The 22189-nt window shown below is 41.0% G+C and overlaps 1 protein-coding gene across 1 annotated transcript in view; it reads left to right on the top strand.

Annotated features, from left to right (window-relative positions):
- Window positions 1–22189, top strand: part of PLBD1 (phospholipase B domain containing 1) — a 67697-nt gene that overhangs the window by 16815 nt on the left and 28693 nt on the right. Inside the window, exons 3-6 of the mRNA XM_045364784.3 lie at window positions 9334–9417; window positions 10719–10857; window positions 14856–14996; window positions 15774–15918. Of these exons, the coding sequence (XP_045220719.2) occupies window positions 9334–9417; window positions 10719–10857; window positions 14856–14996; window positions 15774–15918 (509 nt within the window). The remainder of the gene's footprint in view (window positions 1–9333; window positions 9418–10718; window positions 10858–14855; window positions 14997–15773; window positions 15919–22189) is intronic.

The raw sequence follows: 22189 nt of genomic DNA, 5'->3' as shown, positions 1-22189 counted from the left end.
GGTTACAGGCGTGAGCCACCGCGCCCAGCTTAATTTTTTATTTTTAGTAGAGATGAGGTCTCACTGTGTTTCCCAGGCTGGTAATTTTGTTTCTTAAAAAAAGACACTCAGCTACTATTCAGGAACTGTTTTCTTGTTTAATTTGCCTTTTTGCTATGTCCTTTCAAAGAGAAGTTGAGATGTATAAGTCAGCCTTTGAAAATTTTAAAAACAAATAAACAACAATACTTCCTGCAAATTGTGATGTAGGCTTTGAGGATCTGAGTCTGCCTTCCTTTCATACCAGTAGCAACAGCCCACGGGCGAATGATCAGGAGTGGGGCAGAGATAGCTCTAGAATCTCTAAAACTACATCCTTAAGGAAAAGCTGGGTCACTCTTGCTAGCAACTCTACTGTAGAGAACAACCTCAAAAGAGCTTGTTAGCCATAAGTACAGAGTACAAGAGAGAAAAGCACCCCAGTGGCCAGAATAGTCAAAGAAGGCTTTTGGAAGAAGTGAGTTGTAGGCCTGGTGCTTGATAGAAGAGAACTACTAGGTTTGGCTGGGAAGAGGGATAAAGTCATTCCGAGCAGAATGTAATGGAACAGAGTAGTGAAAAAAGGCGCTGAGTCTGAAATAAGCTGCATTTACAAGGAGTAAGGAGTGGCTGGGCACAGTGTCTTGCGCCTGTAATCACAACACCTTGGGAGGCCAAGGTGGGAGGATCACCTGAGGTCAGGAGTTCGAGATCAGCCTGGCCAACATGGCGAAACCCCATCTCTACTAAAAATGTAAAAATTCGTCTGGTGTGGTGGTATGCATCTGTAATCCCAGCTACTTGGAAGGCTGAGGAAGGAGAATCGCTCCAACCAGGAGGTGGAGGTTGCAGTAAGCTGAGATTGCGCCATTGCACTCCAGTCTGGGCAACAAGAGTGAAACTCCATCTCAGAAAACAAAAACAAAAACAAGGAACGAGGAGTGGAGGCTTCAGTTGAACAATCGAAGGACGGTGGGTTTCAAAAGGCAAATGGGGACCATGTGTGGAAGGCCTTGGATGGAAGTGCTGCCAACAGTCCTTCTCTACTTGGAGCACAGAGTGCCCAAGGTTTCTTAAATATGAAAGATGGCCTCTCTGTCGACTCTGTCTAGTGTTTGTGACTGTGGTCATTTTCCCACCCTTCTCAAAGAGGGGCTTCCCATATATGTGGTACCAAGAGCCTGAGAGGACCTCTGCTGTGCAGAGTCTTTGATGTAGCTCAAAGGCCATCTCAAATGCTGTCTTCTTTTTCTTTTTTTTTTTGAGACGGAGTCTCACTCTGTCGCCCAGGCTGGAGTGCAGTGGCGCATCTCGGCTCACTGCAAGCTCCGCCTCCCGGGTTCACGCTATTCTCCTGCCTCAGCCTCCCAAGTAGCTGGGACTACAGGCGCCTGCCACCACGCCTGGCTAATTTTTGTATTTTTAGTAGAGATGGGGTTTCACTGTATTAGCCAAGATGATCTTGATCTCCTGACCTCGTGATCCGCCCGCCTCGGCCTCCCAAAGTGCTGGGATTACAGGCGTGAGCCACCGCGCCCGGCAAATGCTATCTTCTTGAAGCTTTTTAAGATTTCATTCCCACTGGATTAGAGCTCCAGCTCTCTCCTCTACCACCTGTTAGTGCCTTGATGGCCACCCTATTTTGTTAATCTTTATATACCCCAGATGTCTGGCATAGTGCTTTGCTCCCAGCTGTTACTTATTACATGCTAATTAGGTTTAATAGCATTCTAGTGTTCCAGTTCTATTAGAAACAAATTCTAAGTATGAGGTATATTTCCATGTAATGCAGTGTGATGGTAGCAGCCTTGACCAAACTGAAGATTCTTCCTCTGATTTTTAACTCTGTTGGACAGTTCCCTAAGAGTTACAGATTCAGCCTTTGATGTCTCATGAATGATATAAAGGCTGTTAAATAATCACGGATTGATTTTTAATAAAATGAGACATGAACTCTATCTGGAAAGCATGGTGATAAGCGTATGGGGACCTGGTCTCTCTAGTTTTTAATAAAGCAGCTGATCTCTTGTGTTGTTCATGCGGCTGCTGAAACTCCCTCCTCTGGAATTACACAGTTTGAATGAGTCAACTCAGCATGACAAACACTTGTTTTCCTACCTTGTGCCTGGCACTGAGGATAGGAAGAAACGTACGGAGTTTGTTCCTGACTACATTCTTCAAAGGCAACTCCTTTTACTTACATTAATATGTTGAGACAGGCGGCTCACGCCTGTAATCCCAGCACTTTGGGAGGCGGAGGCGGGCGGATCACGAGGTCAGGAGATCGAGACTATCCTGGCTAACATGGTGAAACCCCATCTCTACTAAAAAATACAAAAAAATTAGCCAGGCATGGTGGCGGGTGCCTGTAGTCCCAGCTACTCAGGAGGCTGAGGCGGGAGAATGGCATGAACCCAGGAGGTGGAGCTTACAGTGAGCCGAGACCTCGCCACTGCACTCCAGCCTGGGTGACCGGGCGAGACTCCACCTCAAAAAAAAAATTATTTTTTCTTCTTCTTCTTTTTTTCTTTTTTTGAGATGCAGTCTCACCTGTTACCCAGGCTGAGTGCAGTGGCACAATCTCGGCTCACTGCAACCTCCACCTCCCAGGTTCAAGCGATCCTCTAGGTTCAGTCTCTTGAGTAGCTGGGATTACAGGCATGCACCACCACTCCCAGCTAATTTTTGTATTTTTAGTAGAGACAGAGTTTCACCATGTTGGCCAGGCTGGTCTGGAACTCCTGACCTCAGGCAATCTGTCTGCCTCAGCCTCCCAAAATGCTGGGATTAAAGGCATGAGCCACTGTGCCTGGCCCACTCTCAAAAATTTCTAATGATGTAATTTAAAATTGACCACAATTATTTCTAATTATTCTAATTTTTTGTAATTATTTCTAATTATTTGTAATTTAAAATTGACCACAAAATACCAAAGACGATGATAACCAGCCATTATATGCCATTTACAGTGTGCCAGACTCTGTTCAAAGCATTTGACATACGTTGAGTTATTTAATCCACAATACCATGAGGTGTGTATCATGATAATCTTCATATTATTCATATGAAAACTTGGGAAGTTAGGTAACTAGCTGAAAGTCACGAAGCTTGTGAGTAGGAGCCAGGATTGGAACGGAGGCTATCTAGTCCCAGAGTTTGCATGCGCATGCGCATGCCCCGCTACCACAGACAAATGGATTCATCGCTGTGGGAAATACTAAAGGAGCCCAGTATGGTCTCTGACTCAGGGAGGCCAAGCAGGAGAGCGTAGGAGGTAGCACATGACAGGTGCTAAATGATGTGTTATTGCCATCATGCAAAAATATTCTGGGAAAGATGGGTGTGCACATGTCTTTCTGATCTCAACATGTAGAAGAGGTGTTGAAGAGGTAAAGGTGAGCAAAATCTCAGCCAACCTAGCAGGAAACTTACCGACTTTACACACTGCAGGAACTGAAACTAAACCTGACTCATCCATGAGGTTGACACTAGTGTCGTCTCTGTTGAGAATTCAGAAGCATAGAGAAGTTGGAATCCTGCTTTTAGTAAGATATAGCTTAGAAGTAGTGGAGTCAGGCTTTAAACTCAGAGCTCAAAGCCTGAATTCTTTAATGTTACACTGCATTGCTCTGCCACACAGAAGTGTAGGGTCCCAGGCCCAGGGATCAGAGAAGGGCTTCAACCTGAAGAGACTGCAAGAAGATTGTATTCCTTGGAGCTTCTGTGTGTGGCAGGATCAGGTGAGGCCCCCACTTCTCATCTCAAGGTGGAGGTTTCTCTCCCCTTGTACTGAATGTCAGAATCAAAAAGGCTAGTCTCCACACCCAAGAAAAAAAAAAAAAAAAAAAGCCAGGGGCAGTGGCTCACTCCTGTAATCCCAGCACTTTGGGAGGCTGAGGCGGGCAGATCACCTGAGGTCAGGAGTTCAAAACCGGCCTGACCAACATGGTGAAACCCCATGTCTACTAAAAATACAAAATTAGCTGGGTGTGGTGGCACACGCCTGTAATCCTAGCTACTTGGGAGGCTAAGGCAGTAGAATTGCTTAAACCTCTGTGACAAAAGTTGCAGTGAGCTGAGATCACATCACTGCCCTCCAGCCTGGGTGACAGAGCGAGACTCCATCTAAAAAAAAGAAACCAGAAGAAAAATTTTAATACTTCTGGCTCAGTCACCTTCCTGTATTTCCATCTGTCTTGTCTATGGTTATGTAGTAGACACTCTCAGCAGTGACACTCAAGTCAGGATTAATATTCCTCTGTTTAAGGATTTTCCCATCTAGACAATATTGACATTTGGGGTTGGATTATTCTTCACTGTGGCAAGCTGTTCTGTACCTTGTGGGATCTTCAGCAGCATCTGTGGCCTCTACCCACTAGCTACCAGTGGCACCTTCTCCCTCACTCAGAAATGTCTCCAGAAATGCTCCCTACAGGGAAAAATCAGGCCAGTTGAGAGCCACTGCCTTATCTTGAAACAGACTGAAAAATTTGGGGGATCTGGGACTCTGCGTGGAGCCAGGCAGGGCGCAGTGATGGAAGACTTTGGATAAAAAGTATGAATTTTTTGTTTCTTTACCTGAGTGAACATTGTAAGTGAAGAGCCCACAAGTTATTTGTTTCCAATAAATAAAACTGTTTTCATATAACTCTTTTTTTTTTTTTTTTTTTGAGATGGAACCTTGCTCTGTTGCCCAGGCTGGAGTGCAGTGTCATGATCTCTGCTCACTGCAACCTCTGCCTCCTGGGTTCAAGCAATTCTTGTGCCTCAACCACCCGAGTGCTGAGGTTATAGGCATATACCACCATGCCCGGCTTTTTGTATTTTTAGTAGAGACAGGGTTTTGCCATGTTGCCAAAGCTGGTCTTGAACTTCTGATCTCAAGCAATCCACCAGCCTCGGCTTCCCATACTGCTGGGATTACAGGTGTGAGTCACCGTACTGGCCTTCATATAACTTATTTTAAGAGCATGAGGCCAGGACAGAGGATCCCTCTCTTGTCACCCACACACTTGTCTAGCTTTAGTGCTGTTCTTGCTCTTGCATTTAGAGGTAGTAGAAGGTAACTAAATGGATCAAAGCAAAGGTATGTGATAGCATAAACTATATGTAAATAATAGTTTAATGTGATGATTCAATTTAATATATATACACAGGTAATTGGAAGAAAAAATTCTCATGAGGTAAAGTTTATTAAATTCCAGTACCACAAAATAAACAATTTCAAAGGATCATAATATTGTATACTTCACCAGCAATAAAACTATTCTCAGATTATTAGTTTCAGTTCCGGAAACTACTAGATAAAGAATATCTAAAGTTTCAAAATGTAGGAGCCAAATTCCCATTCTTGGAATCCAGCATGGCCTCCAATTCTAAAGTCCCGACATCAGTGAAAAGCATCAGATAAAAACCAGAACGAGGACTGCAGGTAAACATTCAGTCCAGAGGGTGCAGGGACTTCCTCTTTGCTCTAAACTTACAGCAAATTATAGGGAAAATATGAGAAAGAAAACCTCATAGTAACACAGCTGGGCTCCAGAACAAGATTAAATGTCTCTTCTACCAGAAATTGAACAGATAACAAAGTGATAAAATATGGATCTACTGGCCCTTGGCCTGAAGCCAGCAGAGGCAGCCACCTGCTGATGGGTGAGGGCCTCAATGCTTTGAGTGAGCTGAGTCAAGGCTGGGAGCCAGAAGTAGCCTTGATGCTTTTAACTGCTTGTAGAAAGGAGGCCACAAAATAGTGTGGGTGATGTAAGTCCTAGCCTATAGATTTATAAGAAACGGTAAGCTTGGGGGTGGGGAGGTGGTGGCAACCAAAAGCCAAAGCATTCACATGCTGGTTTGGTTATTTACAAATATCGCTGCAATATTCCATAGGATGGAAGTCCCAAAAAGGCACTGTAAGACCTGATTCCTAGGACTCAGATGGAGGCATTTGGACAGGGAAAGAGGGAGGGAGAGAGGGAGAGAGACAGAGGGGGGAAAGAAAAATGCCTACACACCAAAGTTCCAAAATCCACAAAGAAATTGAAAGATAGTTAACAAAATCAACAATGTGAGTATACTCCAGATTAATTTTTAGAATGGTTTAACAAAGACTTTACATTTGCATAGGGTGCTTTAAGTTATAAATGAAAGAAAACGGAGAATTTGTTAAACAAGGAGTAAGAAGTAAAAAGACGGATTTTTAAAAAGAGCTTGTTAGAAATGTAAAAGAAAATTATAGAAGTTAAATTTTTAAAAATCTCAATACATAGACAAACTCTGGACTAGATACAATCAGATAAAAAATTCTGAATCGGATATTAGTACTGAGGGATTTATACGATACACAGCCCAAAGAGAGAAAGGGTAAAACTTATGAAAAAACTGTTATTAGACATAGCAATTAGATTGAGAAACTCTCATATAGACCTATTAGGAGTTTCAGAAAAAGAGACTAGAGGCAATTGCAGATAAGCAATAATTGACAAGGTAATTGCTGAGAATTTATCAAAATGGAAAAAACAGGCCCAGTGCAATGGCTCATTCCTATAATCCCAGTACTTTCGGAGGCTGAGGTGGATGGATCACCTGAGGTCAGGAGTTCAAGATCAGCCTGGCCAACATGGCAAAACCCCATCTCTACTAAAAATACAAAAATTAGTCAGGCATGGTGGCAAACGTCTCTAGTCCCAGCTACTCGGGAGGCTGAGGCAGGAGAATTGCTTGAACTTGGGAAGCGGTGGTTACAGTGAGCCAAGATCACACGGCTGCACTCCAGCCTGGGTGACAGAGCAAGACTACATCTCAAAAATAACACAAAAAACAAAAAACACAAATCCTTAGTTGGAAGACACAGCCTTTTAAATTGCTATAATGCAGCAGATGAGACTGCAGACAATTGAAGATAAAGGGAACCATCTTAAAAGCTATTAGAAAGGAAAGACATTAACTACAAAGGAATCTCAGCTAGGAAGCATACTGCGGATCATCAGCAATAGTGTCAGAAGACATCAAGATATTATCTTAAAAGTATTGAGGAGAAATATCTAACTAGAATGTTATAACCGTTTAAATCATCCAGGAGGAGGGGCAAAATAATAATATGTTCAGATACATAAATTAAAACAGTTTACCACCCAAAGACTTCATTAAACTGTTAGAGGCTATACTTTACCAAGTATAATAGGAGGGAAAGTGTGGTATGTAAGGAACAATCATTAATATAAGAAACAAAAAAAAATTAATACAATTTAATTGTAAAGGTTAAAAAGAAAATATTTTTTGTTTTTTTCCCGAGATGAAGTCTTGCTCTGTTGCCCAGGCTGTAATGCAATGGCATGATCTTGGCTCACTGCAACCTCCGCCTCCCAGGTTTAAACCATTCTCCTGCCTCAGCCTCTGGAGTGGCTGGGATTACAGGTGCATGCCTCCAGGTCCGGCTAATTTTTGTGTATATGTATTTTTAGTAGAGACAGGGTTTCACCATGTTGGCCAGGCTGTTCTCAAACTCCTGACCTCATGATCCGCACACCTTGGCCTCCCAAAGTGCTGGGATTACAGGTGTGAACCATTGCGCTCGGCCTAAGAAAATAATTTTTAAATAAAAAATTTTAATTAAAAAGGTAAAACTAAATCTTTGAGCAATAACATGATGGAGGATGTCAATGGGTAGTTAAAATGTGCTAAAATATGCTTTATGTTTGGAGGAAGAGAGAAATATAAAACTCATTTAGACTTTATAAGAAAATACTCGTTATATCTTTTTAATGTTAAGAATAAAAATACATTCTATAGGTTTTAAATCAGCAGAACTGAAAAGAAAATAACAGAAGTATTATCTAAACAAAGAAAACATAAAAGAGGGGACGGGGACAAATGAAGGGATAGTAAATGGAAAACAGAAAAGATTATAGAAATAAATCCAAGAGGCTGGGCGCGGTGGCTTACGCCTGTAATCCCAGTACTTTTTGGGGCTGAGGCGGGGAGATCACGAGGTCAGGAGATCAAGACCATCCTGGCTAACTAACACAGTGAAATGCCATCTCTACTAAAATTACAAAAAATTAGCCGGGCGAGGTGACGGGCGCCTGTAGTCCCAGCTACTCGGGAGGCTGAGGCAGGAGAATGGCGTGAACCCGGGAGGCGGAGCTTGCAGTGAGCTGAGATCGTGCCACTGCACTCCAGCCTGGGCGACAGAGTGAGACTCTGTCTCAAAAAAAAAAAAGAAAGAAAAAGAAAGAAAGAACTCCAAGAATATTAAAATCCCAGTAAGTGGATTATTTTAATCAATTAGAAATATGAACTGTACACCATATGAGACATTTTTAATTTTTTTAAGTTTTAAAATAAAGAATTACAAATGCCCAATAATCTTATGAAGAATGGAAATTAAATGGAGGGACTATTTAAAACCTATCAAATTGTTTAAAAGTTGAAAAGTCTCACAATATGAAGTGTTGGTAAGGCTGTGGAAGAAGGAGAAGTCTAACATGTAGTAAGTAGGGATATAAATTGGTACGATCACTGTGGAGAACAATTTGGCAATATCTAGTTACTTTATAGCTATATAGAATACTTACCCCAACTATTATTCACATGTGTGTGTGTGTGTGTGCACGCATGTCCTAGAAGAACATGCAAATGTGTGAAAAAAAAAGACATATACAAAAACATTTGAAGTTGCATTATAATAGGAAGAAATAAAAAATCAGTTAAATGTCCATCATGGGAATGCATACATGAATATTGTCATACCATGGAATAGTATCAGCAGTTAAAAAGAATAAATTTAAGTAGCAAATAAAATAGATATTTCTTCAAAAATCATATTGAGATAAATAAGAGTGATCAGTATGATCTTTTTTATAGTGTGTTGCGAACATGATAAATAATTCTATGCATTATTTATGGTTAAATGTATATGTAGTAATTGCATATAAACATGCATGGGAATAATCAGATTCAAGACTGAAGTTATTACCTCTTGGGAGAAAGGAAAAGAATTAGCATCAGGAAGTGCACACAGGGGCTTTGACTCTACTCTTTTGTTTGATTTTTTAAATATATGTGGCAAATATGGCAAAATATAATAATTTAATAAAGTTGAGTGGTGAATACTTGGGTGTTTTCGACATTCTATCCTTTTCTATATGTTGCAAATATTTCCCAATTTTAAACTGTGCATTTATTAAGGAAAAAAAGATAGTAGGGAGAGTTTGTAATTAGGGACATCCTAGTTAGCCAAATGATTGAATAATTTACTGTGATGGAGAAATCCAAGAATAAAAATAGAAATGTGGTAATTTTCATGTATCATTTCAGGCACATGAATGACCACTACACAAACCTCTACCCGCAGCTGATCAGGAAACCTTCCATCATGGATGAAGTGCAGGATTTTATGGAGTACGTATACTAGCTTTTCTCTTTTCGTTGTTTTTAATGCTGCAGGGACTGAATCTGTAATTTCAAGCAGCAATTTTTTCTTTGCCCATTTCTTTTTAAATCTCGTTAGCAGGACTCTACAGTTGTTCTTGTAGTAGGGGATAGCACTTTTTGGTAATGGCATGAAAACTGGTTGCAAACAACATGCTCTCTAATGTCAGCTCTTTCGAAGGTTGAGTTGAGTATCCCATAATCAGTTGCTGACACGGTTAGAGGAACATCACCAGTGTAAAGTATCAGTGTTAAGTCCCTGGATCTCTTCCTCATGGAGGCCCTTCTCCTTCTTGCAGGGATCCCCTCTCTTCACTCTTTAAGGTGTTTCCTTTTCATGAGCCTGCAACTAATCCTAACTGAGGTCTTTGATAATATCTAAAGTCATAATTCTTAACACCCTCTGAGAATATTTCCATTTTAATAGAGTTTTCTGAAGACTAAAATTTTAAATGTGTTTACACTTGTGGGATGACAGGAGATTAATTTGGGGACAGAAAGGCTCTTGGGTTGGCCCTTCAAATTGCACTCTAAGCAACCTCTTCATGAAATGCTAAATTTACTATAGAGCTTCAGTTAAAAACCACTGGGCTACATCCCATGAAGCAAGGACATTATTCTAAGACTGATCTAGTGATTGCCTGAACAAGTCAGAAATAGTTTTCAGTATACAAAATTATATCAAATCATCCCATGAAAGTTCAGAGAACTGGAAGAATGAAAGGACCATTAAAAAATGACATTTTTGCTACCATGCTGGGACAGAGGCATTGAGGCAGTTCCTGATAACAACTGAAACGGAATGAATCATAAGCTATGCAAATGATCTGAGAGAAATACAAATATCAACCACCTTGCCCTTAGATTTTGTCCGGTTGTTTAACTTTACTACTTCTACAACTAAAAGTAAGGTTAATCAATGTATCTTTATTGACTTAGTAAAACATTGTGGTTTTACACAAAATGCATTTGGATAGTCTCTCCTCGACATGTTTAGGTCTCGTATCACAGGTAGGTCAGCATCACACTTATGCTTTTGTTCGAGATACAGCCCAGAAGAAGCTGTGAAAGAAGAATCAAAACCCTAGGGAGAAATTAAAAATCAGTTAGAATTTTCCCTGAAATCCTTTGAGTGACTGGAGTGTTACCAGATCTAGAATTGAAATCACATTAGCATAAGTGTCTGAGTATATAATCTCTCAATGCTGGTTTGATTGACCTGTGAATGAGTAACTATTGAGACTGTAGTGCAAATCTAATTTCTCTTCCAGGAAGCAAGATAAGTGGACCCGGAAAAATATCAAAGCATACAAGGATGACTCATTTTGGAGACACACAGGCTATGTGATGGCACAAATAGATGGTCTTTACGTAGGAGCAAAGAGGAGGGCCATCTTAGAAGGGACAAAGGTAGGATTTTAAACAAGCTTCTCAGAATTTACACAGTACGGTAAGAATATTGAATGTTATCTTTAAAATAACATTCCAGTTTAGAAGCAGATCAAAGTAGAACTACAGTATACATTCCTTACAGCCAAGAACCGTCATAGCTGTCATATTGTGGCACCTAATTTACAAAATTACAAGCCCAAAACACAAGTAAGCCAACTTGTTTCTGTGTGTTTTCAATCTCCCATAATACTGGGCTCAGGATTAGGTTAAAAAGCATGGTATGAATGTACTGGGTTTTTAACTAATCTGATAAAACTAGTGTTTTAGACTGCATGCTCATTAAGACAAGATGCTTAAGTATATAAGTTCTATGTTTCCCACACCCCACAACATTCATGTAAACACATATCCACACAAACATATATGCATTATAATTCTGGGGGAAAGCTTTACTGACTCACTGAGGCTTCCAATGTACCATTTGATATACTTCCAAAAATTGTGGATATTTTGTTTCCTGGGATAATATATGTATAAACGAAATATGTGTATTATGTAACTTTTTGTCTATTTTGCCAGTATATATGTATATAATATGTATATTATATAACATATTACATTTATTACGTTTTGTCTATTTTGCCAGTATATATATATATATATATATAATATGTATATTATATAACTCTTTTTGCCTATTTTGACCAGTGTGTGTATATATATATAAAATTAAGTGCACAGCTTTTCTTTGAACTTTTTGTCTATTTTGTCCAATGTGTGTATATATGTATATATACATATATATGCACATATATACATGTACATGTCTGTGTCTGTGTGTACATGTGTGTATATATGCGTGTATATACACATATATGTTGATAAATGTCAAAATAATGTCCAGTGAAAGCAGTGAGTTACAGAAAAATGCATACAGTAAGACTCTAACTTTTTTTTTTGAGTCAGAGTCTTGCTCTGTTACCCAGGCTGGAGTGCAGTGGCACGATCTTGGCTCACTGCAACCTCTGCCTCCTGGGTTCAGGTGATTCTCCTGCCTCATCCTCCCAAGTAGCTGGGACTACAGGCGTGAGCCAACACTCCCAACTAATTTTGGTATTTTTGGTAGAGATGAGGGCTCACCATGTTGGCCAGGCTAGTCTCGAACTCCTGACCTCAAATGATCTACCCACCTCAGCCTCCCGAAGTGCTGGGATTACAGGTATGAGCCATTGCACCCAGCCCATACAATATGACTCTATTTGTGCAAATTCAAAAAAGGTAGAGTTTTAAAAATATATCTTAAAAAAATATATATATATAGGTGATAAATATATTATATATAGGTGATAAATAATAGAGTGGCAGGTAATGAGCTATACAAAATTTAGCATAGTGGTGACCGCTGGCAGGAAAGGAGTGAGATGAGATTGGAGACTTCTAAGGCACTGCTGATGTTCCATTTTTTAAACTGTGAGTTGACTACATCGGTGTTTATTTATTTTTCCTTAAATTGTATGTATACATCTTTATTCTTTCAGATGTGTAATATCATCTGTCCTTCCGCTTCTAAGCAGCATTCCAACGTATGGATATATTATACAGTATAACAAAAGAAATGCAAATATCAATTACAGTGGGATACTGTTTTGCACCTATGAGATTGGAGATAAACTAAATGTTTAATATGTTTTTGAGGATGGAAGAGTTTTATTTATTTATTTAGAGACAGAGTCTTACTCTATCGCCTAGGCGGGAGGGCAGTGGCTTGATCTCAGCTGCAACCTCCGCCTCTGGGGCTCAACCAATTCTCGTGCCTCAGCCTCTTGAGTATCTGGGAATACAAGCATGCACCACCCCGCCCGGCTAATTTTTGTATTTTTAATAGAGATGGGATTTCACCATGTTAGCCAGGCTGGTCTCGAACTCCTGACCTCAGGTGATTCATCGGACTCGGCCTCCCAAAATGCTGGGATTACACTCATGAGCCACTGCACCTGGTCAGAAGAGTATAATTTAAACAGTTCGTATGAGAACAATTTGGCAATATCTATTAAAATCTAAATCACTTCTAGGAATTTATCCCACACATAGACTCAAACATAAGCAAAATGATGTGTCCAAGATTAATTATTGTGGCATTGTTTATAATAGCAAAAGACTAGAAGCCACTTGAAAACTCATCAAAGAAAACACTAGTTAAAAATATTATAAAACATCCATACATTGGAATGCTGCTTAGAAAAGTGAAGACAGGCCAGGTGCGGTGGCTCACGCCTGTAATCCCAGCACTTTGGGAGGCCAAGGTGCGTGGATCACCTGAGGTCAGGAGTTCTAGACCAGCCCAGCCAACATGGTGAAACCTCGTCTCTACAAAAAACTACAAAAATTAGCTGGGCATGGTAGCGGGCACCTGTAATCCCAGCTACTTGGGAGGCCAAGGCAGGAGAATCGCTTGAACCCGGGAGGTGGAGGTTGCAGTGAGCTGAGATCGCGCCATTGCACCCCAGCCTGGGCAACAAGAGTGAAACTCTGTCTCAAAAATAAGGAAATAAATAAATAAATAATAAAAATAAAAAGAAGAGTGAGGACAATTTTTACATCCAATATAAAAACATCCCCAAAATATTAAGTGAAAGATATTAAGACAAAAAAAAAAAATCAAGGTGAACAACAGTGCATATAACACACTACCATGTATGTTTTTAAAAATTGTATTTACAAGACATTTTTAAAACTCTGGATCCAAGATCACAGTGCCAATAGGGAAAAATAAAAAATCAAAAAACTGGCAGTATATGCAAAAAAACTAGCAAAATGATTAACTAGAAATGGTAGTACCTGAGCAAATGGAGAACAGGAAAAGGAGGAGACTTTCTGCTATAAACATTATTATAATTTTTAAAATCTTGAATAATAAATGCGTAACTTATTCAAACAAACAAAACAGAGATGATATTTATATAAATAAAAATTGGATTGAGTTTTTGCTTTGGTTTTAGTTTTTCGGTTAAAATGTTATTTGTGTTTGTCTTCCCACCACCTCTACCCCAAAACCAATTTGTTGATGCCTAACCCGGACCTGCTCCAGCAGACTGAATCTTCCTGGAGCAGTGCTCTCCAGTTTACACAAAGTTCATGTTCAAGTACAATCTGATAACGGCTTCAGAGTTAATGCTGGCCAGTCAGCTGGTCTTACGGTTAACACACAATCAAAACCAAAAGCTTCTTAGTTGAATGTTTTTGCTGTGTAGCAGTGGTTCTTGTCTAAGAGTGGTTTCTCTCCAGAGGACACTTGGCAATGTCTTGGAGACATTTTTGGTTGCCAAAACTGGGAAGTTGCCACTGATACCTAGTGGGTAGAGGTCAGGAATGATGCTAAACATCTCACAATGCACAACAACCGAAAAGAAAGTATTAACTGGCTCAAAATGTCAGTAGTGGCGAGGTTGAGAAGCACTGCTGTAGAGTGCAAACAGAAAGCTCTACTTTACTCTCCAAGGAGCCACTCCCAAATTCTGTGGCTATCAAAACATGCCAAAACAGCTCTTCTAAACTATAAAGCCATAAAAATTATTTTATAAGCTACAATAAAAATGTAGCATAAGAGACTCTTCGGAAATATTTTTTTTTTTTTTTTTTTGAGATGGAGTCTCACTCTGTCACCCAGCTGGAGTGCAGTGGCGTGATCTTGGTTCACCGCAACCTCCACCTCCTGGGTTCACATCGTTCTCCTGCCTCAGCCTCCCGAGTAGCTGGGACTACAGGTGCCCACCACCACGCTCGGCTAATTTTTGTATTTTTAGTAGAGACGGGGTTTCACTATGTTAGCCAGGATGGTCTCGGTCTCCTGACCTCGTGATCCACCCACCTCGGCCTCCCAAAGTGCTGGGATTACAGGTGTGAGCCACTGCGCACAGCCTGCAAGGGAATAATTTAATGGGACCCTAACGAGAGGAAAAACAGGAAAAGATGTCTGTCACAAATCGATGTTAAGTGCAGTCTTTGTCCTTTCCTAGCCAATGACCCCGTTCCAGATTCAGTTCCTGAATGCTGTTGGAGATTTATTGGATCTGATTCCCTCACTCTCTCCCACAAAAAACAGCAGCCTAAAGTTTTTTAAGAGATGGGACATGGGACATTGCTCCGCTCTTATTAAGGTAAGACATAGCAGCTCCTTTTGCCTTGTTCTGGTTCTTACAGACTTTATCTATATAGCGCCCAAGTATAGCAACATCTCATCACCCCTGGCTATACCAGTGTATCAGCTCATGAGTTCTTCAATGGTAGAAGTTAAGAACTGGAAGTAACTTTGATGGAGATAATTTTAAGTACCTGATGTTACATCTATTTCTTCCACCATTCCTCCCATGCTGTGTGCACCTGCGCCACTTCCACCTTCTAGAATCTTCCATTTTGTTTTTTTGTTTTGTTTTGTTTTTGAGCTGGAGTCTCACTCTGATGCTCCGGCTGGAGTGCAGTGGTGTGATCTCGCCTCACTGCAACCTCTGCCTCCCAGGTTCAAGCGAGTCTCTTGCCTCAATTTCCCAAGTAGCTGGGACTACAGGGGTGTGTCACCATGCCTGGTTAATTTTTCTTGTTTTTTTGGTATAGACAGGGTTTCACCATTTTGGCCAGGCTGGTCTCAAACTCCTGACCTCAAGTGATCCGCCTGCCTTGGCCTCCCAAAGTGCTGGGATTTTGAGTGTGAGCCACCATGCCCAGCTAGAGTCTTCCATTTTGAATGTTAGAAGGAAGAGTCTGTTTGGGGCCACATTAAAGGTTAATCTTGATTCCTTGGCCATATTTTCCAGTAATCAATATAGCAATAAACATTTACCTGAAAGGGCACAATCCCTGATTGCCTCTTACACTTAAGACAATTGCAGTCAGTTAGCTATGTACATCTGTGTAATCCACTATGATTCTGGCTGTAGGTTCTTCCTGGGTTTGAGAACATCCTTTTTGCTCACTCAAGCTGGTACACGTACGCAGCCATGCTCAGGATATATAAACACTGGGACTTCAACATCAAAGATAAAGATACCAGCAGTAGTCGCCTCTCTTTCAGCAGTTACCCAGGTAAATGAATTTAAAGAAACATCTGAGCACTCTGAGTGCTATTCCCGGATAAAGCCTTAGTGACTCAGTGTTAACTGCAATGGGAGAAGAAATGTTTAATGGCTAGTATATATTAACAATCAATCTGATTTTCAGAGTGCTTTTGAAGAAATATAGCTCAAATACTTTTATTTAATAGAATGACATAAACAAGGTTACTAGAATTGCCAAATAGAAGACACTTCATAAATGTAAACGGCTACATCTAAATTTATTTCAACAAATGCCAACTGAGTATGTATCATGTACAAGACACTTTGCTAGGCTCTGCAGCAGAAGCAATGAAGACATGGCTGATCCTGCGCTCAGGTACCTCCTTGAGGGCCTGTAGTGTTTCTTTTATTTACTGCAATATCTACAGCACTTAACCTTAGTGTGTGGCATCAAGTACTTAATAAATTGCCAAATGAATGGATGAATGAATGTGTAAGTTTATAAACTTTACATTATAGTCAGGAGGACAATATAAAGTGTAATATGAACAAGAGTAATAATATTACTGAATACTGTATGTACTACAGAAGAAGTGTAACCAGTGTTGTCCATTCCAAGGGGGTGAGACGCACATCTGATTGTTGGGGAAAGGAAAGAGAGGATGACCTTTGAGATAGACCATGAAGGATGGCTAGAATTTGAAGAAGTAGAGATGGACGGGAGGACAGTCCCAGTAGAAGAGAGGTTGCAAATTCCTGGGTCTAAATGCAACAGGCAGGTGATGTAAATGAATAAAGCAGGTCTGGTTTAAGAAAACAGAAAGTGGAGGCCGGGCACGGTGGCTCACACCTGTAATCCCAGCACTTTGGGAGGCTGAGGCTGGCGGATCACGAGATCAGGAGATTGAGACCATCCTGGCTAACACGGTGAAACTTCGTCTCTACTAAAAATACAAAAAAATTACCCGGGTGTGGTGGTGGGCGCCTGAAGTCCCAGCTGCTCGGGAGGCTGAGGCAGGAGAATGGCGTGAACCCGGGAGGCGGAGCTTGCAATAAGCCGAGATCGGGCCACTGCACTCCAGCCTGGGCGACAGAGCGAGACTCTGTCTCAAGGAAAAAAAAAAAAAAAAAAAGAGAAAGTGGAAACAAGCGTAGCAAACACACGACCCATGGAAAGGAGGTAAGGATCAGCTTTCACTGTCTGTTCTCCATCCAAGAATTTCCAGATCCTCCAACTTAGATCAAAACATGTATTTAAAAAAACAAAACTCACTCTGTAAATCCAACAAAGCGTATGTGTTAGCATGTGTTAGCCCCAGCCTCCTCAAGAAACATTAAGAGCAAAGTCAAGGGGAAAACACTAAACATCTAAGAGTTCGACTGGATACACTGTAACCAACATGACCTTTAATTACATATCTGTAACTTATGGGGTGGTTATACCAAACACCTGTCATATCTATCTACCTTTGTCAGAATATGTTTGGTCTTCCTATCAGAAATTCCTTTTTATTTTTAGAGTCAGGGTCTCACCCTATCACTCCGGCTGGAGTGTAGCGGTACAACGATAGCCCACTGCAGCTTTGACCTCCAGGGCTCAAATGATCCTCTTGCCTCAGCCTCCCAAGTAGTTGACACTACAGGCACACATCACCATGTCTGGCTAATTTTAAAAAATATATTTTATTTAGATGGGATCTTGCTACATTGCCCAGGCTGGTCTTAAGCTCCTGGGCTCAAGTGGTCCTCCAGCTTCAGCCTCCCAAAGTGCTGGGATTAAGGTGTGAGCCATCATGTCCAGCCCCTATCAGGAGTTCTGACCAAGGGCATAACCCAGTATTTCTCTGTCCTTGTGACCTGATCCTTTCTTTGAAACCACTTTGATTTCATCTTTGTCTTAGTTTGCTTAGTTGTTTTAGCATTGAGGGGGACTAGGGACTCCTCTCTCTGAGTTAGACTGTGTTTTGATTCTTTCACATTCTATTACACTGACATTTAAGGACAGCAAGAGACAGAGCAGTCCACTATTCTTCCTCTTCCTCATCTTTGTGATAAAATGCAACATTCAGATGTTATGTGCACTGCTTTGAAATCTCTGTGAAATACAATGCTCTCCAGTAGTGTTAACAGTCCTGGACCCCAGAGGTAGTGATGGAGAAGGTCATGGAAGGTTTTCTTACAAAATGTATAATCCCGTTAACATTTGCATATGTATCCTTCCAGATGAGTTACACAAATAGATATCATAGATCATATGTAGAGCTTTTTGGAGCAATTGAAACTCCAAGAGAGCAAAAGACACTTTTATATATACCCCAAGACGTTTTTACAGGAGCCAATGGAACAGTGGGATTCATATTTTCTCTAACTGGGCAGCTTTGTTCTCAGCACCAAACAGGAAAAACATGTGCAGTCTCATTTATGTTACAAATTATTTTATTAAGGGACCAGCAACATTGGATTCATTGAATAGACATGACATAGAACTATGCTTTGCGATGAAGCTCATGCCATCTTAGCTGCTGAGTCCAGAACAAAGCTGGATGGCTTCCTTGTTTTTCTTTGATGGAGGAGTGCCATGGTCAATTGAATAGGTTAGGAGTGTCGAGTCATTTTTTCATCAAAGAACGCAGAGCCTGGAGGCTCTTCAAGATCTGTGCAAGGATATTAAGAATTCCTGCGTCAGTAGTTGAGAACAATGTACTGTGTTTTTGAAATTTGCTAAGAGAGTAGATCTTAAGTATTCTCCCTACACACACGACACACAAAGGTAGCTATGTGAGGTGCTGAATATGTTAATTAGTTGGGTTGTGGAAATCATTTCACAGTGTATAGGTGTATCAAAACATCATGTAAACCTTGAATATATACAATTTTTATTGTCAATCATGCCTCAATAAGATTGGAAAAAAGAGGATGGAAGTGAAGTTAATTAGGAATTAAGCAAATAACTTGTGTTGACGTAGCAGTTTGTATGTTTGTATTAAAATTAAATGGAGGCAATATAAAAATTAAAAACAAACGAAAAGAATTCCTGAGTTAGAACATACAGATCAACTCAAGAAACGTTCCTGACTTGGCTGAGGCACGTTAGAGATGATGGTAACTGGGATGCTACAACTACCATCATGCTAAAGATACAGAGAATTCTGAGGATTTCATACGCTCCTATCCACCTTTTACGACACATCATGGCCTTCCTGCTAAATTTTTTGGAGTGATCGTCAAGATCATTGCCATGAAAAACGCTGAAGCTTCAAGATGGGATATTTTGTGTATTTTCTGAGGTTTGTAGGAAGGAAAAAGGCAGAGCTTGGACAGCTGCTAAACTCTTTCAACGTATGAAGTCCAGCTGCTTTACTTTGGTGAGCCACATCTTTCTGGCTGTAAAATGAGGCTAATAGAACGCTTGCTTCATACAGTTGTAACCATTATATAGTTTATTCATCCACAGTTTTCTGTTAAATTGGGCTAGGCAAAGGATTGTTGATGGAGACCGGCATAGACACAATTCCTACTGTCACAGTTGACTTTCTGTTGAGACGTAGAGGCCAATAAAAAAAATGACATTAGAGTGTGATTTTTGTAATAAGAGAAAGACTAGTCTGGGAACATTGAGAAAGCTAAGAGAAAGGAAAATTTAAGTCGAGGCACAAAAGACAAGATAATTTAGCCAAGCCCAATGGGGATACAGAGGTAGAATGTTCCTTGAGGAACAAACAGTATATGGGCAAGAGACAGCATCAAGAAGGCCAGAGAGAGGGAATGAGGCACGGCATGAGGCCACTAAAGTGACAAGTGAAAGGGACATGAGTAGATCTGCATTTGTGGATTATCTGGCCAGTTAGAGGAGGACAAGAGAGGCTGCCAGCAGAACATTTAGAAGGCTGGTGCAATAATCCAGGCAACTCAAACCACCATATTTTGTAAATGGTCAATCAGCATATGGATGGAAGCTTGATAATCCCTCTTCCAGAGGATAACAAATATGACTGCTGAATTACTGAAACACAACGCAACGTTATGTGTCCTCCTGTTGTCCTTGCAAGAATCCTTGAGGGATAATTACCTAATAAGAATTGTCAGGACACTCCCCAAATTGTACTCTAGCATAGGAGAATAGAAGGAATAATGGTAATCCTTCACATTTATCAATAATACAAAAGGATTTGCTGCCTTCAGTACGCCCAAACGTATTGAAGCCAGTCTCATGCTGTACGTTCACCAGAGCCTCAGTTCACTCCATAAAAATAGAGGTGGTTATAGGTTAAGAAAACAGAATAATTTTTATTAATTTAGAAAGAATTTAAGGTGATTTGGTTGCTTAACAGGCTTGGTCTTTTTTAGTCTTTTCTAAAAATACAAAGTGGAGATTGAGGAAATTATTTCACCTAAAGAGGCTAACATGCAATACCCAGGGAAAGTCAAAAGTATACCAAAGTATACCAGGTGCTGATAACCTCAGTACCACCCTTAGGTCTGGGCGCAGGAACCCCCACCCTCCCAGCTTGGAATTACATTCCTGAAAATTACCTAAATCCCCCTCCAGCATCCTGAGACCGGCCAGGTTGGCAGTATCTTGACCTGTGTCTCTGGGTGTCCAGTTTAGGCATGCCCAGGATGTCTCTGGGCATCCTTTCCAGAAAATTTCTAAATCCCCCTCTAGTGCCCAAGACTGACCAAGATGGCTGAGCCATCCAGGTCAGCTTCTCTGAGCCCAGAAAACAATGCACATGGGCCTTTGTCCCACATCTCCCTATCTGGGGGCTCTTCTCCTCCACTCCTGCCCACACATGGGTTCAACAAGATGCCACAACGAGCTCTGGGACTCAAGCCTATGGCCTGGTCTTGGTAAGCAGATTCCTCTACTTGGCCCTCACAGTATATATTTTTTGCAAGATGGTGCATAACCTAGCTATCAGAATGGTGGTCGCGATGACCTGGGGTGGCTCTCATGTCAGAGCATATGTTCAGGGATCTATGCTACTGAAAGCCACCTCTTACCCTTGGGTTTCAGCATGCAGCGGGGGAGGACAGTAAAGTGCAAGCGAACTTCGACCTATGAGCTCCACATCTGGCCCCCGTGGTGGCCTCCTCACCCCTGCAGCTGTGCACCGTGTGTCAGGCAGTCCTTGGGGCAGGCTAGGCCTGGCCCCTCTGAGGCCTTTTGAGAACCTTGCTCTACAACACAAACGGGCCCTTGTAGCAAATCTTTTGCTGCAGTTGATGATGTGACTTCCTACTGTCTTGAGTCAGTCTTAAAACAGATGGATTTTTCTTGTGGGATTGGGACAGCTCTTCCAGCTTGGCTTACAGGCTTCTCACTTATCCTGCCCACTGGTACCCATGGGTGAGGAGTGAAGGTGGCGGAGGGTTCAGCATGAAAAGAGATTAGGCTCATGAAGACTTGACTTGACTTAAATTGTGAAGACTTAAGTTATGAAGACTTCGCTTAAATTTTCCTGGGGCTTTGAGCCTATTCTTCTATCTTCTTATGTACCTACTTTCAAGTACATGCACTTAACATTTAAACAGGCTAAGCAGGCTCATGCCTGTAATCCCAGCAGTTTGGGAGGCCAAGGCAGGTGGGTTGTCTTAAGCTCAGGAGTTCAAGACCAGCATGGGCATCATGGCAAGACCCTGTCTCTGCAAAAATACAAAAAAATTAGCCAAATGTTGGTGGCTCATGCCTGTAATCCCAGCTGCTCGGGAGGCTGAGGCTGAAGAACAGCTTGAGCCAGGGAAGCAGAGGTTGCAGGGAGCCAAGATAGCACCACTGCACTTCAGCCTGGGGGACAAAGTGTGGCCTCATCTCAACAACAACAGCAACAACAACAACAACAACAACAAAGAGATTACATTCTAGGGAGGCAGCAATTAGCCTAAAGAGTCCAACAGAAAACATGTTGATCTGTGTTTACACTGTAAAATTCCCAGTGTAGCTTTAGTGACCAAAAAACAAATTATCATTCACAATTTTTTTAATACTCTGGTAAGACTTGCGTTTGTGATCAACATTAACAAAGCATAACAAGGATTTTTGAGTCATTAGAAGCTAGGATTCACAGGTGGCGTGATAGTTGTTGCAGAGTCATTAAGAGAATGGTGTTAGGGAACTGCAGAGGCAAGGAGATCTGTGGTGTTTGAATACAAACGGGTTCCAAAAAGTCATGGTTTTATAACAACAGTATTGCTACCTTTTTCTCATGACAAAAAATAGGAACTTAGCCAGGAACAATGCATTTAATAATAAAGAATACAAAGAGATGGTACCTGGATACTATAAAGAATCTTCGCAT

This window comes from Macaca fascicularis, chromosome 11 (assembly GCF_037993035.2).
Source record: "Macaca fascicularis isolate 582-1 chromosome 11, T2T-MFA8v1.1".
NCBI lineage: Eukaryota > Metazoa > Chordata > Mammalia > Primates > Cercopithecidae > Macaca > Macaca fascicularis.
This window is presented reverse-complemented; position numbering and strand designations above follow the sequence as displayed.